Source organism: Bolinopsis microptera, chromosome 1 (genome assembly GCF_026151205.1).
Source record: "Bolinopsis microptera isolate Bmic1 chromosome 1, MBARI_Bmic_1.0, whole genome shotgun sequence".
In the NCBI taxonomy this organism is placed as follows: Eukaryota; Metazoa; Ctenophora; class Tentaculata; order Lobata; family Bolinopsidae; genus Bolinopsis; species Bolinopsis microptera.
Genome location: NC_087072.1, coordinates 9775432 through 9796149, shown reverse-complemented (window position 1 = coordinate 9796149; position 20718 = coordinate 9775432). Strand labels below are relative to the sequence as shown.

General features: G+C 38.8%; 3 protein-coding genes across 3 annotated transcripts in view; all 3 read left to right on the top strand.

Annotated features, from left to right (window-relative positions):
- LOC134825922 (uncharacterized) overlaps positions 1–15256 on the top strand; it is a 42842-nt gene extending 27586 nt beyond the window's left edge. Inside the window, exons 2-11 of the mRNA XM_063838122.1 lie at positions 11744–11838; positions 12053–12259; positions 12444–12661; positions 12812–12860; positions 12981–13064; positions 13195–13282; positions 13519–13633; positions 14001–14157; positions 14363–14481; positions 14725–15256. Coding sequence (XP_063694192.1) covers positions 11746–11838; positions 12053–12259; positions 12444–12661; positions 12812–12860; positions 12981–13064; positions 13195–13282; positions 13519–13633; positions 14001–14145 — 999 coding nt within the window. The 5' untranslated portion in view covers positions 11744–11745 and the 3' untranslated portion in view covers positions 14146–14157; positions 14363–14481; positions 14725–15256. The remainder of the gene's footprint in view (positions 1–11743; positions 11839–12052; positions 12260–12443; positions 12662–12811; positions 12861–12980; positions 13065–13194; positions 13283–13518; positions 13634–14000; positions 14158–14362; positions 14482–14724) is intronic.
- Positions 1461–9015, top strand: LOC134815139 (zinc finger protein 626-like). The gene is made up of 9 exons (XM_063823645.1): positions 1461–1607; positions 1829–1932; positions 4718–4886; positions 6543–6710; positions 6903–7012; positions 7161–7268; positions 7423–7538; positions 7708–8169; positions 8568–9015. Coding segments are annotated over exons 1-9 (1293 nt in total). The 5' UTR covers positions 1461–1606; the 3' UTR covers positions 8623–9015.
- Positions 15257–17140: 1884 nt separating the features above from the next.
- Positions 17141–20078, top strand: LOC134825920 (proteoglycan 4-like). The gene is made up of 4 exons (XM_063838121.1): positions 17141–17462; positions 17619–17687; positions 18075–19517; positions 19662–20078. The coding sequence occupies exons 1-4, from the start codon at positions 17445–17447 to the stop codon at positions 19791–19793; spliced, it is 1662 nt and encodes a 553-aa protein (XP_063694191.1). The 5' UTR covers positions 17141–17444; the 3' UTR covers positions 19794–20078.
- The last annotated feature ends 640 nt before the right edge of the window (positions 20079–20718 follow it).

Below are 20718 nucleotides of genomic sequence, written 5' to 3'. Positions count from 1 at the left end.
CATTTATAAGACGTTTTACGGTAGAGGTGAAGCATTTCTGCACGTGGTTGTGATTGCCCAATCATGCAGGAATCACCTCTGAGTCTTACTTCACCTCTGGCAAAACTGCGGATCGGAACAGCTCAAGCCTCAAAGAGTAAGTTGGATCATTGCGTACGTGGAAATAGTGAAAACTGGTGTGATTGATCTGCTCCAGAGGAGCTGAACAGAGGAGCTATGAATCTTTTAATCAAAAACGTTGGAAAATTCCTAAAATTCACGAACCGGAACCCGCTGCTTGTGCTACAGCCAGTGTCACTCACGTGCTGAAGATAAAGAAATTGAAATACAAAATTAAATGATGGACCACAATGGACAGTCCTTGTACCGTAGCCCCAACTTCGTGAGTAATCAACATTTCGGTAAGGATAGTCCAATTATTGCAGCTATTAGATAGGATGATTTATTGTTAATCAATCTTCACGTTTAGCTTATAATTATAAAACTACCTATTTTAAATCTGAACTTCTGCATCTCTTATACCAGTTCTCCTTCTATTATAGGTATTTCCACTCATGGGTGACCTTCAGGGCAGCAAACAGCATTTAATGGTTATGGTTAGACCGATAATCAACATGCCACTATCTCACCATGTTCGATAATTTAGAGTTTAAATCAAGACATCAAAGCTAAGAATTGCTTGATCAAGCAGGATTAACCCTGGCCCAATATACCAAGGGATCATCATGAATTGGTAATCATGTCACGTGACTATCTAATAACTAATAAGAACCTTTCGCTGTCTTCTTCTAACAACTTGCGGGTCTAATTGCGCGACAAGCGTGTTCATAATTGGCTGAGCATATGTCTTCAACTTCAGGAATGAGTAGTCACCTTTAGTCCCCCGGCAAGGTCAAAGACTTGAATCAACTTCTCCGATTTTAATGTTATTGATAGGCGCCATTTTGTTGCCATTATACTAGACATCTCATCGGCACAGATTGAATCTAGCCGTGAGATGATTATTGCTAAATCATTAAGAGGAGTCAGAGAAGCTTCTGACCTCCGCACCACCCTGTCATTAAGCACTCAAATCTGTCAGCTTTACATGGTATAATCCTTTTGTTTGAGGTTGAGTATAATTTTCAGCATTTAAGTGATTCTAGAAATTGAATTAATGATTAACGTGTGATTAGCAAGGCTGGATGCCCCATCCGGATCTATTTATCGGTCCTGGCTCTATCCGTAGGAGCAATTATAGCCGTTTCAAACCAGATTTCTTCCTTGTAGACCTCGATCAGTAGTGCGATTAATCGCTGCGCACGTGCCCTGTTTGGCGTAACACGTGTTATTGCGGAGGTAGCACGTGTTCAAGTATTACCAATGTAGCAAACAATCATTAACGGTATGTAAACGCGTCATGTGGTAACGTGACCACCTGCGTGAGATCATGATCTACGACAAGCAGATGACCGAGACCTGATTCTACTCACTTTCTCGATTTGCATTTCAGTCGTGCACCCCAAATATTCTGTGTTCAGTTTACAGACACTTTTTTGTTCTTCGTTTCCAGTCTTGAACTTTTAATTTGGTATCAGATCTTTCTGTTAACACAATCGAACAAACAAGTAAGTAAGAATTCTTCATGATTTTTAATATTGCCATTTATTTGGGTGCTGCCCATTTTATAATGCAAGATTACCCATTTTTTTCTGGTTGGATTTATCCCATGGTTGGATTTATACCATGTAAGCATCGTATTATTCCGTCTGGCTTGTTTCCAAAACCATCTTTAAACCCAATAATCTAGAAAACTGAAAATATTTTCAACAAAACCCCAACCCCGCAGTGATGGACAGCAGCAATACCTGCCGAATCACAAAGGAGGAAGCTGTGCCTTATCAGAAACTATCCAACATCATGATGGGACTAGACACCCAGCCTAAACCGCAGGTTACATTTTTACCTTTTAGATCCTGTTTTTGGTTAATACCAACAAATTCCGAAAAGTTTTTGTACCTGCATTATGTAATAACTATTTTTAAACCTTACTGGCAGAGCGTGCTTAATGGTAAGTCAATCTACCTTAGCTGCAATGAAATTAGGGTTAAAGTTCTTATCTTAGATAACGAATTAAGACTGGCTCGTTCATTACATGGCATGCCCCGTTACATTTATGTCAAAAACTTTTGAAGGATAAATGACAATTTTTGGTAATTTCGAAAATTTTTATCGTATGGCATATATTCGAGTGAAAATCTGCATGCCTTATTTGCAGATGCATTTACTTCTTGAAGTACTCAATATTTTATCAAATAAGAGACAGCTGCGATAAACGTTATCAGTCTAAATTTCATAAGGAGCACCCTAAAACATTCCAAGGCAATTCGGTAGTGTGGCATAACACAAGAAGCACATACAGTTCTATATAAGAGCACTTATATTACTGAATTTTTATCGTGCCTATAAAATTGTTCCGTTTAGAATACATCCAAAACCAGATCTGCAGTCGGTGCCCATCCTTTAATCGAGTGAAACTCAATCGGATTATGGGATATTAATCATTAGACATGGCTAGTGCCGAATTTTGTGTTAGGTTTGGGTAGAAAATATAAGGCTTAATGGCGTATGTCGTTTAATCCTCCGACATTTAAAATCCCAGCATTTCATCCTCTACTTTCTTAAGTTGTACTATATAAATATTATATATTATATATTATATACAATAAATATCGAAAACAAAGTCTCTCCCAGCACAAGGGGATTTAATACAGTCAAACAAAGGTTTCACCTTACGGACATACATATGTATATTAGATTTAGAGTAGAGAAGTAACTTAACAAAAATTGGAATTAAAGTTGAAGATTGTGTCTGAATTGGAAATGAATTTGAAGATGGAATGTCCGGGTACCAGAGATAAGACCGAATTTGGTGCGTGACGAATTCCATAAAATCTGGGTCACGTACTTCTGCGTCAGTCTAGTTGAAATTGATATTTGCAAATCAAGCTTCAAGTTTTGTTCTGATTTAAGGATGACCTTTGAATGTTTTCCTGGTTTATTTAGATATTTTATTATGATCACTCATAAGCCTGAACAGTTCCATACCATATCTTGATTCTTGAGACAATGTCCGGACATAATTAAGAGTTCCAAAAACTAGAGATTATTTTTGGCTACAACTTCTTGTTAACAACTGAATTATTTATTATAGATCTTGTACACAATTTTTCCTAGTCTGATCATCAGTGTGACCAACAGTCCTTTTTAGGAGTTTCATCAATTCCTCTCAACGGTCAACTGCTATAAATTCACACCAAATATCTGATTCTCCTGAAAATCGTAGATAAATCAATACCAATTGGGATTGGAGTGTTGCCCAATCTGAGTCAGAGACAGGTCACCAACACAACCTCTTATAGTTATACCTATCTGTGATTGGTAGAATCTAACACTGTGACAGAGGTGTCACTCAGGATTTTGTCAAAACCCTCAACATTCCTCGGAACATTATTTTGGAGCTGCAGGGCTGACAAATGCATTACAGATGTTTCACGCTAGAACCCAATAATTGGAATCATAATATACTGGAACTCTTGCAGACTATACCACCAAATCAGCTGGCCCCTAGAGGTGTAAAGTAACCCTGTATGCCACCAAACGATGAGGCTAGTCCAGCCTGCGTTGTTCAAACTTGAGACACAATGGTAACACTTATTTAGCTCTTGTACACTGTCTCACAGGTCAAAATGAGGGATAAGTCGTTGGTTCGTTTCCACGTGGCTCCTTCACTCGTCCACATGCTCCTAATGGGACTCAAGACAGAAAATCACCAGATAATTGGTTTATTAAATTTATTTCCAGTTCATGCTTACCTATCGTTTTTAAATGATCAAGGGTTAGAGCACATGGACACTGCTAGTTATTATCGGCCCGCTTAACAACATTTTCTGCGAATTCAGCTCTTCAACAAGTAATTCTATTACTGCACTTGATTGTGAAAGGCATGGTGCACGGCCCTTAATCTATCGATTGCAATGAGGTGCATGATTCTTCAAAGTTTTCAAGGCTCCACCTCCAGATATGAGACGTGATCAGTTCTCAATCCCGATAATCAGAAAATCGCTTAATTCCACACGTGAACACACCATGGTGCACCGAAAAAGAAATCTCCTTAGCGCGCCTATAATAGCACGTGTTAATTAGAATACATTAGCATGATAGAAGTTTTGCACGTGCTCGACGAACTAGGGTTCATCGATAATTAAATTGCAATCAATCGAGCGGCTTCATGTAGTAGATTAAATTTGAAGAACAAAAGTTTTTTTCTGCGATACAATGGAATCATGCTGATCTGGTTGAAGCTTGAAAGTGATACCTTTATAAAAGGATAACTTACAACTGCAGTTTGTGGCGATGTGATTGAATGAATGAGGTCCTCAGGTCAACCAAAAAAAGAAACATGCCTGCTGACCTGCCAGCTGGCCAGGCTTTTTTATGGCGGAGCTCATTGGCCGGCTAAGTTTAACGGAGAGTTGTATACCTAGGCTACAAAAAGCACCGACTGTATCAGAATTCAGAATATTATCATATAATATGTGTTCGTCTACCATTATTAGCAAGAAATAACCAGAAAAACGGGTTCTTGTCTATTGAATTAAGATAACAAATTGAGGACTAGGCATTACGGGAAGAGAAGAAGTAGCGCCCAAAATCTGACCCCTGTTATGTTTTACAGATGATAACGCCCTACCGCTGCGACACCTGCGGAAAGTACTTCACCCAAAAACCTGGACTGAAGAAGCACATCAGAATTCACACCGGAGAACGACCCTACAAGTGCCCTATCTGCAACAGAGGCTTCACGCAATCTTCTTCCTGCAAAATTCACCTCCGGACTCATACCGGTACGATTTTATAATTATACCAAAATATTTGGCAAAATGTTTCTTGGAGGGGACTTGTTAAAATTCAGGCCAGTTAAAATATATTATTTTGGTAAGTCACGTTCAATTTTGAAATTAAGCAGCCATGCAGTTATACGCAAGTACCTGAGTTTTTAGAGTTCTGTTGAATATCTAGCGATTAAAATAAAAGGTCCATAAGACTTTCAAGATTCCAGAAATCGCCAATGTTGCCACTCATACCTAAGTAGCCATCAGTCCTTTTGTGAAGTGTGAAACACTGATAGTGCCATTGGATCCGTTGTCGGCATTTATTGGCGTCAAAAGTACGGCTAATAATTTGGGTAAAAATTTGCTAAAGATCTTAGCTTCATAAGTTTTCAATTTATATGGCAAATATTGCATGATGCATCCCGACTCAGTGGCGAATCCATTTCTAATAGATAGCCACCGAAACGCACCAATGGCTCCACTGAAAGCGCACTAATGGCGATATCCGGCATTGATGACGCCAAGGACACTACTGAATAGCGATTACTGGGATCTCTTATGACAACTTTGCCGAAAATAACTTGTGTTATTTACTTTTACTGACATGATTACTGGCTTTATTTACACATATCCGCCCTAAATACTGCAAACTGTAGGTCATTAGTCTTACTAACAAAATTCTTTTATTTCTATCTTAACACCTAATACAAATCATGATTAATTTTGGAATAATCTGAAAGACCTGAATATTTCCAGGTCTAAATTTCTTAATTAATCCTGCTAGTAATATCCCCTGCCACATTTGAGGGCCCATTATATTGTACAAATAGTAGTGAACTATTGAGCACCGGGGCTAAGTAAGGTATAATGGTGAGGGTTCTATGAGGGATATGGGAGGGGGAGGAAGGAGCACCAGCCGACATACAGTCTCCTCACAGCTGGGTTTAAGAGGGAGACAAGGTTTCATGTGCCCACGTGCATCGCCCGTCAGCACTAAGAACTTAAAGAGGGATCTCACCAAATTATCAGCATAATGCTCAACTATTCCGGCCCACTGTGATTTGAGTGGCATGGTAATAACGGTATTTCGTCTGATAATTACCGGTTAGCTCTTTTAACTGACATTTTGATTGCAGCACCTCTATCATTCCCCGTCAAATATAATGTATTTAATTGTCCATTATAGAGAATTTTAACCCTTGAATACTACAATCGGACACCAAGAATGGGTACAAGAGTATTATAATTACTAGGAAATCTCTATTTAAGCACACATTTTCTTTGAAACTTAGCCTAAATCCCACTTAAAAAACTTTAATACTTATCGGTGGTAGATGGTATAGTGCATGCAACTGAAGGCTGGCAAGTTATTGACTCAAGATCACTATTCCCCAAAATGTTGATGACATACTTTGATTAGAAATTAAGGATTATTATTACCGAAGCCAAATTATTTTCTAGACAAAATTTGACAGAGTTTTCAAACCTTAGGAGAACAGAAAAGAACCAGAAAATTACTTAAAGTAGCTGAGTTCTGACAGCTTTTTAGGAATTATCAAGCCCTTACGGCAGTAGTTGGTAAGTATGAAATAAATGCCTCAAATCAACTCGAAAAGTGCAATATACCGGAGGTCACCAACATCATGACTAATCACCTAAAATTTTCAGGAGAGAAGCCCCACAAGTGTCACATCTGTGGGAGATGTTTCCCGCATTCCAGCACGCTCGTAAACCACATAAGAGGGCACACGGGCGAGAAGTGCTACAAGTGCCAGTGGTGCGGCAGGGCCTTCACTTGCAGGAACTATCTCAGAACTCACATCAGGGTTCACACAGGTAAATACCGTCTGATAAGAATTAAATCTAGCTTTAATTAGCGATTGCATAACTTTATCTTCAAGTGACCTAGATTTCAGACGAATTAACTTTTCTAATCCTTATCAATATTTTCGTTATCGTGATATGAAGATTAGTAGGATACATTTGGCATCTATGTCATCGAAGTTTCTAAAAATGTCCAAATTCCAGGTGAAAGACCGTACAAATGTGTAGACTGCGGCAAAGCTTTCTCTCAGCTCAGCAACTTAATGCAACATAACAGAGATATTCACACTAAAGAAAAGCGATTTAAATGCGAGGTAAGAACACAAACATATAGCTGCAACAATTCGATTTAAGCAGTTAATAAACCAGGACTTCGGATGAAATTCATCGTGCCCTTTATCTTCAAAAACCAATCATTACACAAAACCAAAAGCCAAGGTTGTAATTTTATCCTAATTGCAGATTTGTGATCGAGCCTTTGGAAGATTAGAAACACTTCAATGTCATCTGAGAACCCACATGGGAGAACACAGATACAAATGTGGGATCTGTCAGAACACTTTCTCGCAGGTTTGAATAAGTTATATTTTATTTGTAGTAGGCTGAGTGATCAGGTGGGATACATCCCTCCTTCCTGTACTGCACTTTTAAGGAGAAATATTATACTTTTTACAACTAATGATTGATGCGGAATAGTTTTATTACTAACAAAGTAAACCTTCAGAAACCATTATTGAAGATGCATTTCAAGACACATTTTGGAGATCTTCTCACTGCAGAACAAGAAAAGATTCTACTGGAAACATCAGAACTTTTCAATGAGAACATCATGAATATGAGGTTAGAATTAGACGCAAAATGTAACCGTAATATTTGGTTGTTATTTTTAATTTTCTCGCATAAGCCATGATCGAATGTGAAAAGGCCTTAATATACGGTAAAAAAAGATAATTTACTTTTAACTCATATCACCTCCCAACAAAACCAAATTAATCAAAATCTTTCTCAGTAACACTTCAATGGACGGCACTGAGGGCGTTGGAACTTCTCAAGACCAGACTGTGCTGATGCCGAAAATAACCTCAACCTCCAGTTTCTCAACAATCCTCCCTGAACAGATGCAGATAACCTCCATAGAGTCTCCACCAGCATCTCTCGTCGGGTCCCCTCAGATCGCCAGTTCTCCTATGAACTGCTCCCCACCAAACACCATGTCACAAGGACCACCTCTCTACACGCCCTCCAGTAGTAACTCCCCCCAGTTCGGCTCCCCCGCTGCAGTCATGAGAAACTACATGCCTAGGAAGCTTGTCTCCCCTGGAGAAGAAACCCAGACCAGGAAGTCCGGACTGAGCTCCCTTCTGAACCCCAGAGACCTGGAGGAGACCTTGTCTAGTGTCTACGTGGTTGGTGGGGCGGCTATCACTTGCAACCTCCTCCTTTGGACAATACTCGCCGTCAATGCAGTCAAGTACGTGATTATATACAGGGTGTTACAAGACTCGTGTCCAAATTTGAAATTATAGATTATGCTGGAATTTGCTTGATAGAAAATCAGGCACCAGGCGGTAGGAAGGGTTCGTTACCTTTATCCTCGCACGCCCAACCAACTAGTTCAAAATTCAAATAAATTCAATTATAAACCGCGGGACAGCTTATCTGTACATTCTAAGAGCCATAATAAAGGTTACCAAAGGTTCGAATAAGATTTTGCACAAAAATCTTTCAGGATTTATCAACCAATATCCGGGCTAGCCAGTACGTGTTACATGTTCTCGGAAAATGGTTTTGGGTTTCTTACATCCAATTGGTGATAAATTGGACGGAAATGTGGTTAATGGCAGTGTGATTAACTCTCATCCGTTTCAGGAACTACCAGACAGCTGTTGAGGACCACCTTGAGCAGTTTGGAGGCCTCAAGTGACCGTCAAGCGTCAAGCGACAGAGTGGGGCTAACGCGATAATTCCAACATCCTACTGCAGCTAGACAGTGTCTTCCGGCAGTCACCCCCTGATTGGACGCACACTGAATATAAAAAACACTCCGCAGCCGGTCTAAAACATTTCACTTTGTGTATCAGTGGTGTGCGAGAATGTTTATTTTGAAGACATGTACTTATTTCTGTTGTTGTTATGAGTTTGCAGTTGTTTCCTGGGTGTCAGAATAAACACACGCACTGTAGACGTAGTAGTTCGAGCTGCAGTCATCCATAGACTCTGTTTTGAACACGATTTTTAGATTATTTATTGGGCTAATCAATATCTATCTGTATAAATATAATTGTATGTAATCTTCAAATGATGTTGTAACTAGAAATCGCGTGTATTCATTCGAGAATTGTTCCGCTACGTACCTTATCTGTTATCGGCCAGTCATGGAAGGCCCTTATTTAAACAGTTTTCCCTCTACTAGTAACAATTCAGTCTGTTCACAATTTTGAATTTGGTCAGTTCACAACTTGGTCAGTTTGAAATTGATCTCTTCACAATTTGGTCTCTTCACAATTTCTCAATTTGGTCTCTTCACAATTTCTCAATTTGCTCTGCTCTCATTTTGGGCTCTTCACAATTTGGTCCGTCCATAATAGGGCCGATAAAATAAGATAAACTTTGTTAGTATTTAGGAATGCAAGTTTAAAGAAAAAATTGGCTCATAAATTCTGTTTAGTAAGTTACGGTTCCAATCTTATAAAATCAATTATGACATTGGTCCGGTCCAAAGGCAGATAAGAACTTATTTCTAGACGGTGACTTGCGTACCTACGGTGGAAGCAGCATGGTTTACGTTCACGACCTTGATTCTAACTAGAGTTCAATCCACCTTCACGTTAAAACTTATCTGAAATTAGACCCTTATCAGGCGTGCCAGTGACGCCGCGTAAAATTAACCTAATTAAGAAAAAGGGGTATGCGGCCACGTGACAAGACACGCGTACCAGCTCGTGATCGTGTACACCCTCTCCGGACAGTTTTAAAATTCAGCTGCGTTTGTTTAAACGGCTCTTGTTGGTTACATGACTGACGGCTGACCACTGAACGAGTCTCATAACCGTTTCATTGCAGGAATTTTGATTTTCGTGTGGCGCATCATGGTGTTACATTTATGTTCTTTTATTTTTGAAACAAGTTCTTACAGACCGATCTCGTCTGACTTATAGTTATAGGGGAATTCTGCAAATTTCGATAAATCTCTTATCGTATTATTAATTATTGATGTGACAGTGTCCGGGGCTCGGGCACAAGACTGGATATGTAAAACTAAAATAAAAGAACAGATATATGAAGGCAGTTTCGAGGCGGTATTTATTATAGTAAATTGGTTAAATGGAATATTCCCTCAATTTTCCTATACCCTGTAATATAACACATGTTAATTTATCAGGGTGCAGCTTCAGCGTCTTTTGTTGGCGAGCAGAATTACAACTTACTGAAATTCAACTCCCGTTATGACAAAGCTCATGTTGAACTTGCCTTGAACAGTATTCTTATATCGATAATAAGTTTAAGTTAATTAAGATGGCCGATGGGAGGGGTGTTAAACGTGTTTGATTGGTTGCAAACCCTTATCAAGTTTCCTTATCAGCTAGTTTTATGACGCATCTCATACAACATTGTAAATTCGACCCGGCTCAACTCATTATCCTGTGTTTAGTTATAATACCCACCCTTGTCCTTTCTCTTGTATAAGTTTGTGATTCACATTCTAAGAAACATCGGCTTAGCTTTTAGTCATTGAGCCATTCAGTTTGTTACAACTTGCAAGTACGATAATTAACGATACCTTTTTCTAGGCTCACTTGTAACTACTCAGATTTGGTATACATCCGAATCCTGATGGCACTCTCGCGGCACTCTCGCGGCACTCTCGTGGCCGCCCGCCGCGACAGTGCCGCCATGGTGCCATCGGGATCCGGATGTATGACCCTCAGATTGTCCTATTTTTACATCTCCATCATCAAATTGATCGTAAAGTTTGTACCTTTACGATAACTGTGGGGAAGGGGGCTTAGTCTTATTATGACGCTAACACACCGGAAAATTAGCTACAATGAATAATGGCAAATATCAAAACCTTTTTCTTCAGCTCTCTGCTCATCTTGAATTGCACTTATTATGTAAATGTGCGTTAGTTAACTATGAGGATTTTAATGACCCAAAAAGGAAAAAGGTTAACCAGACTTAACCTTCAAATAAAGACTGCAGAGATTTTTTATTTAAGGCCAAGCCGACGCTGAGATAAAATAAAAACCAGTTTGGTTGCTTTTTATTCTACTGTCCACACCCGCAGGTAGTTTTCCACAATTTTTATCGGCGGCAAGCAGCAAAATGAAAAAGCACATTTTTGACATAACGAAATTAACTATGCTACTAATAAATATTTTCGGTCGTCAATTATGCTTTAAACTGAAATATTAGTTACGCCGAATAGTATCAAGAATCCTCGTTTAATTTTGTATTCCTTTACTAATAGATGTGGATTCTCGTGGGGAGGTGAGGTGCATTTGTTTACTTTAATAGTAATTACCTGCTCAGCAGAGGAGAGAGGTGATGCACATTTTGTGATATGGAACGCTTGTGACGCTTGTACCTCCTTCTTGTTACCCCCCTTTGAAGGTCCCGAATTATTTTCTGAACGAAAGCAAAGGTCGTTTTGATGACTGTTCTACTTCTTGACTTAAAAAATAACGTATTTTTTTTTTTCAAAAATTTACTTTTACCTTAACAAAAAAGGTACGGAACCGGTGACCCGTAAAAGCAAAAACAAAAAAAATTAAAAACCAAAAAATGAAAATAATTCGGGACCTTCAAAGGGGGTAACAAGAAGGAGTTACAACTTACAAGCGTTCCATATCACAAAATGTGCATCACCTCACTCCTCTGCTGAGCAGGTACTTACTATTAAAGTAAACAAATGTACCTCACCTCCCCACGAGAATCCACATCTATAAATGCTGCATAAACTTTAAAAGCGACACCACTCGTCTCTGATTCTTGTTTTTAATTTTGAAATCAACTAACTTAACCTAAAATTATCTCTTGCCATTAGATGAAAGTGTTATTGGTAGCCGCCTGCCTCCTGGCTGTTGCGTTGGCACAAGAAGAACCAGAATTTGTGCCTAACTTTGAGATTGCCCCGGGGGTGAGCACTTTTCGTTGATTTATTTGAAGACTCAATAGGTTTTAAGTTTTTTCATTATGCCGTTTCTAGGAGCACAATCAGAAAAGAAAAGAGTGATACTATTATTAGTAGGGTCAAAGTCACTAATTTTCTAACTTATTTCTACCATTACTACAACTAGTAGGGTCAAAGTCACTAATTTTCTAACTTATTTCTACCATTACTAATATTTCAGGCAAAAAAGACCTCGTTCCTCTACCAAATTCAAAAAGGTTTAATTGAGGGCTACGCAACGATATTCCCGGATGGTGTCAGAATACAGAACACCGCCCAGCTTGGTATCATGACTGCCAAAAATGATCTGTGTAAAATCAACAAACCTGATTATCAAAGTCAAGGCAGTGTCATCCTAGGAAAAACTTGCAAGAAGGCTTTCGTCAAGGTAATTTTAAATATTTCAATGGCCACGTTCTTCGCCATTCTTCACCGTATTTTTCTGTGACATTCACGCGGATTTAATTTTCGGAAATCATTAGTCAAATTGGGACAATAAATTAAGATAGTCTTTGGAAGTGGACTCTGAAACGTGACAATGGAATTTAAAACACTCAATAATCAATAACTAGGTGTTCAATGCTGATGAAGATCAATGCAGTGGCGTATTCTGTGATGTTCTCGAGGTTGCTGAGGTGTTCCTCAACGACACTATGAGAGCCATGATTGCGGCTGAGTTCGACAAAGATTTCTTCAAAATCATAGAAACTGAAATCCTCAACCCAGTAATGGAGTACAACTGCCGATGCTCTGGTAAAATGATGGACGCTTGGATGGGCTGCAAGCACAAGTTTGTTTTTTAAAACATTCATTTAAGTTGTAACCTTCCAATTGCATGGAATGAACTTTTCACAAATGCCAGCAAGTTACTCAGGGAATATGATAGTTAAGCATTGAGTTTAGATCAACCAACTATTGACTAATGATGCATTCTGATCAGGATTGGAGAGGCTGATATCTGGTACACTGTGATGAACTTCGGTGGCTTTGTAAGTATAGTCTTTCCCTTAAAAATGTATCAATTATTTCAATGAGGATGATGGAATATTTTGCTAACGTGGCAAAATGTAAAAACTTTCTGGAATTAATTAAGTCTATTAACTTTCTAGAACACATCCGCCGCCTACCTCGAGGGTGAAGACTGGTTGGACTTCTGGGTTGATGTCGTTAAAGACAGATTACCTTGGGATGACGTAAGACAATATCATATATTAATACTGATAAGAATGTGACTTGAAATAAAGAAGAACGATCAACTATTGACTGATTATATTGAATTACAATTTTTGTAACGGACATGGAATTAAAATTTATCCAAATCAGATGTCACTTATGCTTGAACGAACCATGGCTAACTTGTGCCAGACCAACCAGGACGATGAAGGCAAATGCTATACTTACTTCTACAAAGGTGAATATATCAATATTTAATACAAATAGATCCGTAAACATTTCAACTAGGCATTAGTTACAATTTACAAATGTCTCGATCAATGAATAATAATCTCTTTCACTATACTATTTAACTATTTGCTGCGTATAAATTTTAAATGATCAATGTTACATGACGCATGCGGCATGTGCTGCAAAGGACCGACTATAAACCTCGCATTTCATTTCAATCTCAATGACGACCACTTTTTCCAGCTTTCAACACCCTTTACCAGTGGTTCCTTAAGTCTACTGGAGGGGTCCCAGCTGTGAATAAACGCGGCGGCAACAACAGAAACAACGATGTAGCAGTTCCCGAACAATGTTCCACGTGAGCCTCCTTCATATTTATTAAAACGTTTTAAAATTGTACAGTAAAGCAAATATTCAATATTGCATAGAACATGAAGTTATTGAACAGATCATAGATAATGGGCGCTACTACATAAGAATTATAACAAAGTCTGAACTAAGTGGCTCGGTTGCCTAAGGTTACTGTCTGGTCCCAGTGTGCTGTAAAGTGTAAAGAGGGTGCAAGTTCGAATTCACTTAGTACAGCCGTTATATTATAACTGTTGTATCTCCGATTTACACGTAACCCGTTACAACTTACTATCTATTGTTGAGCTCAGCAAGCTTACAGTTTTATGTATGAATGTAATATTTTCTACCATAGCAATAACCTAATTATTCCCCAGGTACGATTTATCAGCATATGCTGATATGGAAGCTGAAGACATCTCGTTCGGAGACATCAAAGAGGCTGTAATCGAGAAGTTCTGCGTGGAAGAGTGTGAGGATGTCTATCAGGATACTTTCTTGGATGCTGCACAGCTTCAATGATTCAAGATGAAGGTGAGTTCCAATTTGTGCAACCACTTATAGTTAAATTATGATAAGACAAACAAATACATGTATTATGCAACAAAATTTCACAGCCAAAAGAATGCACGTTTAAATATGTATAATATGGATTCAGTCAAGATCATTTAATCAATCGTATGATATGACACAGCTCATTAAGACGATTCATAATACTAATAGAGCTTGTTCTCTTCAGTTTTGGAGACTTCAGTCAAGAATACCGCAACGGGAATGGGAGATATCTACAAACGCCTCTACCCAGAGAATGAGGATGCTGCAAATTCTGGAATATCCGAATACTTCGGATACTACGAGGTGAGTGCCGCAAAATGATTTATACCCATATCACTGTAGTTGTAAAAAAGCTTTTTTAGTAGCTACAGAAAACTCGGGATTTGAGGGTGGCCTTAATCATTTTACGGTAAATTTTCAGACCCGATTTAGCTGAATTGCACTTTCTAAAGAACAGTTTGTTTTTTACAAGAGATCAAGAATTTGGAAATGATAGCTCATTTAATAATAAATTCATAACGCGAGATAGTAATAGTGTGTCCGCAGAACGCTATGGCGATGCTGAGGAACCCTACTTGCACAGAGACTAGCGTGGAATACGATGTGACCCCCTGTGGTGGTGCAGGAGGAGAAGAAGAACTCGGAGAGGTGTCTTCATGTGAGGGTCTCAGTTCTAAGAAAGCTAAAATCTGCAAAAAGAAGGCAAAGAAGGCAGCCAAGGCAGCAGGAGACGAGGAAGAAGAAGGAGGCAATAATAAGAAGAATAAGAAGAATAAGAATAAGAAGAATAAGGGAGGCAAGAAGGGAGGCAAAGGCAAGAAGAATAAGAACAAAGAATCAGCCTAAGCGTTGTCTACGTCATTTGAACTTTTGAACTGGCAAGCCCGGTGATGGTAAATTGACATATTCCCGTAGAACGGACTTCGTTAACTGTTAACTTACTAACAGTACATCTGTACATGTAGCCATGCACTGGGTAGAACATTTTTATGTTTAGCAAAATAATATTTTCTTATCATAGCTTTCTGTATAATCTTTTATAGTTTTTATTAGTAAATCCTTTATATGAAAAAGAGAACGATTGTTTTACTACCTTACGAGACATATTTAAATGATACGAAAGTGGGTGGTTTTCGGGAAAAAAACACCATATTTTCGGACTACCAAAATTTAGGTCACCATCATTATTTTCCCCAATTATTTTTCACGTATTTTCCTTAATTATGACTTTATCGATTTACTATCAACTTATCAATATACTAGAAAACCCGTGGTTACAGGGCCAGGGAGGAAGCTAATAGTATTTTTTGATAGTAAGTTTAAATCGAGTCAAAAAATATCCTACTACTCAACCGAAGATACAGCCGATTAAAATGTTGCTCGCACTATACACAACGTAATATCTTGAACAAAACCGATAAAAATACCGTTTTAACAATCTTTGCACGTGCACGTGCGTGTAACAACCCTCGTTACCATAGTTACTTTCCAACCTTTTGCTTTTTACCTAATTTGCACGTGGGCGGTCGTACAGTGTACGTACATTGTACAAAGGGAATCCTCTGAATTATAATATAGACTAGAAAACCCGTGGTCACAGGGAGAAACCTAATAGAGTAATAGTATTCTTTGGCAGTCAGTTTTAATCGTGTCAAAAAGTATTCATGATCCCCACCGAAGATACAGCCGATTAAAATAGTAAAATGTTGCTCGCACAAACTGAAGCAAAACGCAATATCAACAAAACCGATAAAAATGCCGTTTGCCAATCTTTGCACGTGCACGTGCGTGTAATAACCGTCGTTACCATGGTTACTTTGCAACCTTCTGCTTTTTACCTAATTTGCACGTGGGCGGTCGTACAGTGTACAGTGTACAAAAAGAATTCTCTGAATTATAAGTAAGACTAGAAAACCCGTGGTCACAGGGAGGAAACTAAAAGCGTTCTTTGAAAGTAAGTTTTTATCGCATGAAAAAACATCCATCCCAACCGAAAATACAGTCGATCTAAATTTAAAACACTTTTTCAAAGTTTCAACACAACGTAATTACGTTTTCACCATTAAGTGAGAACGCTTTCAGTTAGGAACTTCAAAGTTTCTAGACACATTTGGCTTGATAATTGAAGTGCTTTCCCAAAATTTCAAGTTGGTTGTTTACAATTTAACCGAGTTATGACCCTTTTAAGATCTTGCAGATACGTGATCCAGCACTTATAGGACAGCAACCGAAGCGCTATAACGCAAATTTCTTCGGTTTTAAGGAACGTCACTATCAGTATTCACTCAAAGTGATCAGATCATCATCCACAAACATGCTCGGGGGGGGGGGGGGGGGGGGGGGGTGTGTGCACTACACTTTTTTTACACTATTTTACACTACACTTTTGCCTTTTTTGGTGTATGGTGTAGTAAAAATTATATTAAAAAAGATACCATTTTTTCACACTATTTTACACTATTTCACACTATTTTACACTATTTTACACTATTTTACACTATTTTACACTATTTTACACTATTTTACAATTTTTTACACTTTTAATTACGCTTAACAAAATCATCCTCTAAAAATCTTCTTTTTTCCTATTATTTTCTAATCAGTTCAACCACTCAATTACGGTCGATTAGTAATTTGAACATTAGAGGCTTTGTAATTCACACAAACATCATAGCTCTACAAGATTGCCAACATCAGAGACTACAATCGGATCAATGTATCTGACCCAGTCAACTAACAATAAACAAACCAGAATCTAGTATTGTTCTTTTGTATCTTAATAAGTACTTGCAATATCATTAGATCTCAGCCATTATGTGGACGTAGCCTTTTTACTTAAGTATTGAGGTAGAGTGGGGTAACCCACAAACAAACAAAGAATATCTGAGAACAAGCACTTGACAATAATGTGTTAAATAATTATGCTAATTTAACTTTAAATGGACCAGTACAGGTCCAAATGGCAATGTCTGTATCTGTGTATGCTGCTGCGCTCAAATTTAGTTTCTGTGTACATACTATACAGTGTAGGCTAGCTTAGTTGTGCTTGAGTTTGACATCTAATAAGCAATTATTATCATTCAGGTCAGCATTTCATACTTCATAGGTGCTTTTTAACAGGTTGTCACGGTGTAAACATAAACAAACAGTATAAATGAAATACATTAGCAGCTAAAATAATCGAATGGTGCAAGAGTAATTGTTTTATGGTCACATTCGCTTGATTGCAGTTGTTACGACGATATATTTGTTGTCGTTGGAGAAATATGGCAAAGTCAAACCCGGTGAGTTTTAGGAAATATAAGTATAAAGACAGTTTTTTTTCTTTAAATTTTTAAAATAGTGCTATTTTTATCCCTCTCTCGATATTACTTTTGATAATAATGTTTAAGTTATTAACCTACTCAATCATCACGATGATAACTTAAAATATACTACAGCTAAACAGAAGAGGGACCGTTAAAAACTTGGCTAGTCTGTACGATGGATTGGCTGCCAAGGAAGAAAAAGTAAGAGATTATTCCTGCTTATTGCGTTCCGGTTAGAGTATCAGTAATATCGTGTTATTACTGATACAGACACGAGAACATGACTTTTCCTGGGTCTTTATCGAAGCGCTGTTTCTTTAAAAAAATCGTTTCGCACTGTCAGTAATACAAGACTGATATGGCCCGTTACATTTTATGTTCATCGTGGTATGGCTGTCAAATTTCACGAACTTGTCAGAGTCTTCAAATAATCAGAGACAGGCCCTTTATAATTGTAATTATATAACTTACACGCCTCGATAAGAGAACGACTACGTTATTTAGACGGCTTCTCCTTTACTTCTTTTGTTCATATTTGCTGACTTCAATGTGCCATAATTTCGAATAAAATTAAACAATTTTACGCAGGATATTGTGCTGCAGCGTACAAGGAGCATATCAGGTCGATCCCTCGGTTCACCATCACCAACTTCACCAATGACTCAAGATTTCGTTCAAATTGATGAAGGAGTAAAACAAGAGAACACACCTTTAGATGAAGAGCGGACAATTGAGCCAGCAGATGATGAACAGAAGAAAACTACTGAACAAGAACAGCTAGCCACTACTGAACCAGAACCAGCAGCCACTATAACTGAGACAGAACCTGAATTAGCATCTACCACTGAGGCAGAACCTGAACCAGAACTGGCAGCAACTACTGAGCCAGAATCGGCAGCCACTAGCGAACCAGACATGGTATCGACCACTGAAACAGAACTTGCATCTTCCACTGAACCAGAAGTAGCAGTAACTACTGAAGCAGAACCGAAAACCATTGACGAACCCGAACCAGTAGCTGCTATTGAATCAGAATCGGCACCCATCGCTGAAGCAGAACCGGAAACCATTGCCGAACCTGAACCAGTAGCTGTTATTGAATCAGAATCGGTACCCACCACTGAAGCAGAGCCAAAAACCACTGCCGAACCCGAACCAGTAGCTGCTATTGAATCAGAATCGGCACCCACCGCTGAAGCAGAATCGGAAACCATTGCCGAACCCGAACCAGTAGCTGCTATTGAATCAGAATCGGCACCCACCACTGAAGCAGAACCGGAAACCACTGCCGAACCCGAACCAGTAGCTGCTATTGAATCAGAATCGGTACCCACCACTGAAGCAGAACCGGAAACCATTGCCGAACCCGAACCAGTAGCTGCTATTGAATCAGAATCGGCACCCACCGCTGAAGCAGAGCCGGAAACCACTGCCGAACCCGAACCAGTAGCTGCTATTGAATCAGAATCGGCACCCACCGCTGAAACAGAACCGGAAACTATTGCCGAACCCGAACCAGTAGCTGCTATTGAATCAGAATCGGCACCCACCACTGGAGCAGAACCGGAAACCACTGCCGAACCCGAACCAGTAGCTGCTATTGAATCAGAATTGGGACCCACCGCTGAAGCAGAACCGAAAACCACTGCCGAACCCGAACCAGTAGCTGCTATTGAATCAGAATCGGCACCCACCGCTGAAGCAGAGCCGGAAACCACTGCCGAACCCGAACCAGTAACTGCTATTGAACCAGAAACGACACCCACCACCGAAGCAGAACTGGAAACCACTGCCGAACCCGAACCAGAATCAACAATCGCTGCTGATATCGAGGCTGCTGCAGCACATGCGGAAGCAGAACAATTATCCTCAGATGCACCAACTGTTATCGAAAATGGAGCGAGTGTTAACGGAGTGACAGTTGTTCCATTGAATGTGGGAATGGAGGCGACACAAAGGAAGATAGGAGAAGATGAAGCAATGACGGAGGAGTTGATACAGCGGGTTGAGAAACAAGAGAGAGAGAAAAAGGTACGTATTTGTTTTGTATTACAGTATATAGTGCAGTTAAACGTTTGAAATTGTGATATGAAAAAGTCATTTTTTGTACGTAAATTACGATAGTTTCCCACATTAGATCAAGATACACAAATGATAATCCAATCCCACACTCAGAAATCTAAAAAGGATAAGAAAAACAGAGACGAAAAAAAGGAAAGGAAACATAAAGATAAAGGGGAGAAAACTACTGAAGATAAAGATGGGCATGCGAAAAAATCTAAAAAATCTAAGAAGAGCAAGTCATAATATTAATTTAAAACCGATAGGATTGAGTGATTGATTTGGCTTCTTGGAAAGCTGCAAATCATATGATCAGCTGTTCTAGCTCGGGATTATATTGCTTTCCAGATTTTCAAAATATATATCTATTCGAATTTGCTTTCTTTTATTCAGGGACCATTTGCTGTAATTCATGAATTTCATGCTTTAAATCACCATGAATTTTAACGCTGGCATTCTGAATTTTTGGATATCGCCATTGCAATAACGGCATATGGATTAGGGAGGTGCGGGCTTGATTAGCCTTCAAAGTTTCGGAGCCACCACAAATACAATACATTATTTTAAAATTGATTGTATTGCCATTAAAATTCAACAATTGATTGTGTTGTTTCTGTTTTTAAGCGTATCAATTTGAGCATTTCCAACACAACCTTATTCACAGAAAGTAAGTTTCCCTCGAAACCTAACAGCTCAAACGGAACCCGGTAATCGGATAGAGAAGATCATTAGAAAATTAAAATACTTTTTTAGTGATAGCTCCTACAAGTTATCCGAATCTGCCAAAACTAGACGTTGACAGGTTACTCAATATGAAGAGTAAATACACGAACATTTTACCACTCAACTATCCTGTCCTTTTGAAATATTTTATCAATCTTTATCGAGTATCTTAAAGAAAACTCACCAAATGAGGGGCCGGGCGTTAAAAACTCGGTACTGCTCACTACAACTGTTTCTCTTTCCTCCACCACAGCTCCTTTGTTTGCATTGGTAGCTATCCCTTTAGTCTTCCTATCAGTGCCTGGCCCTAGGCAGTACATTGAGTATTAATTTTAACCGCGAAAAGATTTCACTTAATTTTGAGCTTTTAGTGTAATGACTAATGATGCGATTTCGAGCTTGTAACAGCCAGCTTTTCGCGACCATGCTATAACAATATATAATTTTT

Excerpts from the sequence above, each read along its gene's own strand:
- LOC134815139 (XM_063823645.1), top strand. Across the intron at positions 7,539-7,707 it reads GAGAACATCATGAATATGAG|TAACACTTCAATGGACGGCA; the intron begins GTTAGAATTAGA and ends AATCTTTCTCAG. Across the intron at positions 8,170-8,567 it reads CTCGCCGTCAATGCAGTCAA|GAACTACCAGACAGCTGTTG; the intron begins GTACGTGATTAT and ends CATCCGTTTCAG.
- LOC134825920 (XM_063838121.1), top strand. Across the intron at positions 17,688-18,074 it reads TGGCTGCCAAGGAAGAAAAA|GATATTGTGCTGCAGCGTAC; the intron begins GTAAGAGATTAT and ends AATTTTACGCAG. Across the intron at positions 19,518-19,661 it reads AACAAGAGAGAGAGAAAAAG|AAATCTAAAAAGGATAAGAA; the intron begins GTACGTATTTGT and ends TCCCACACTCAG.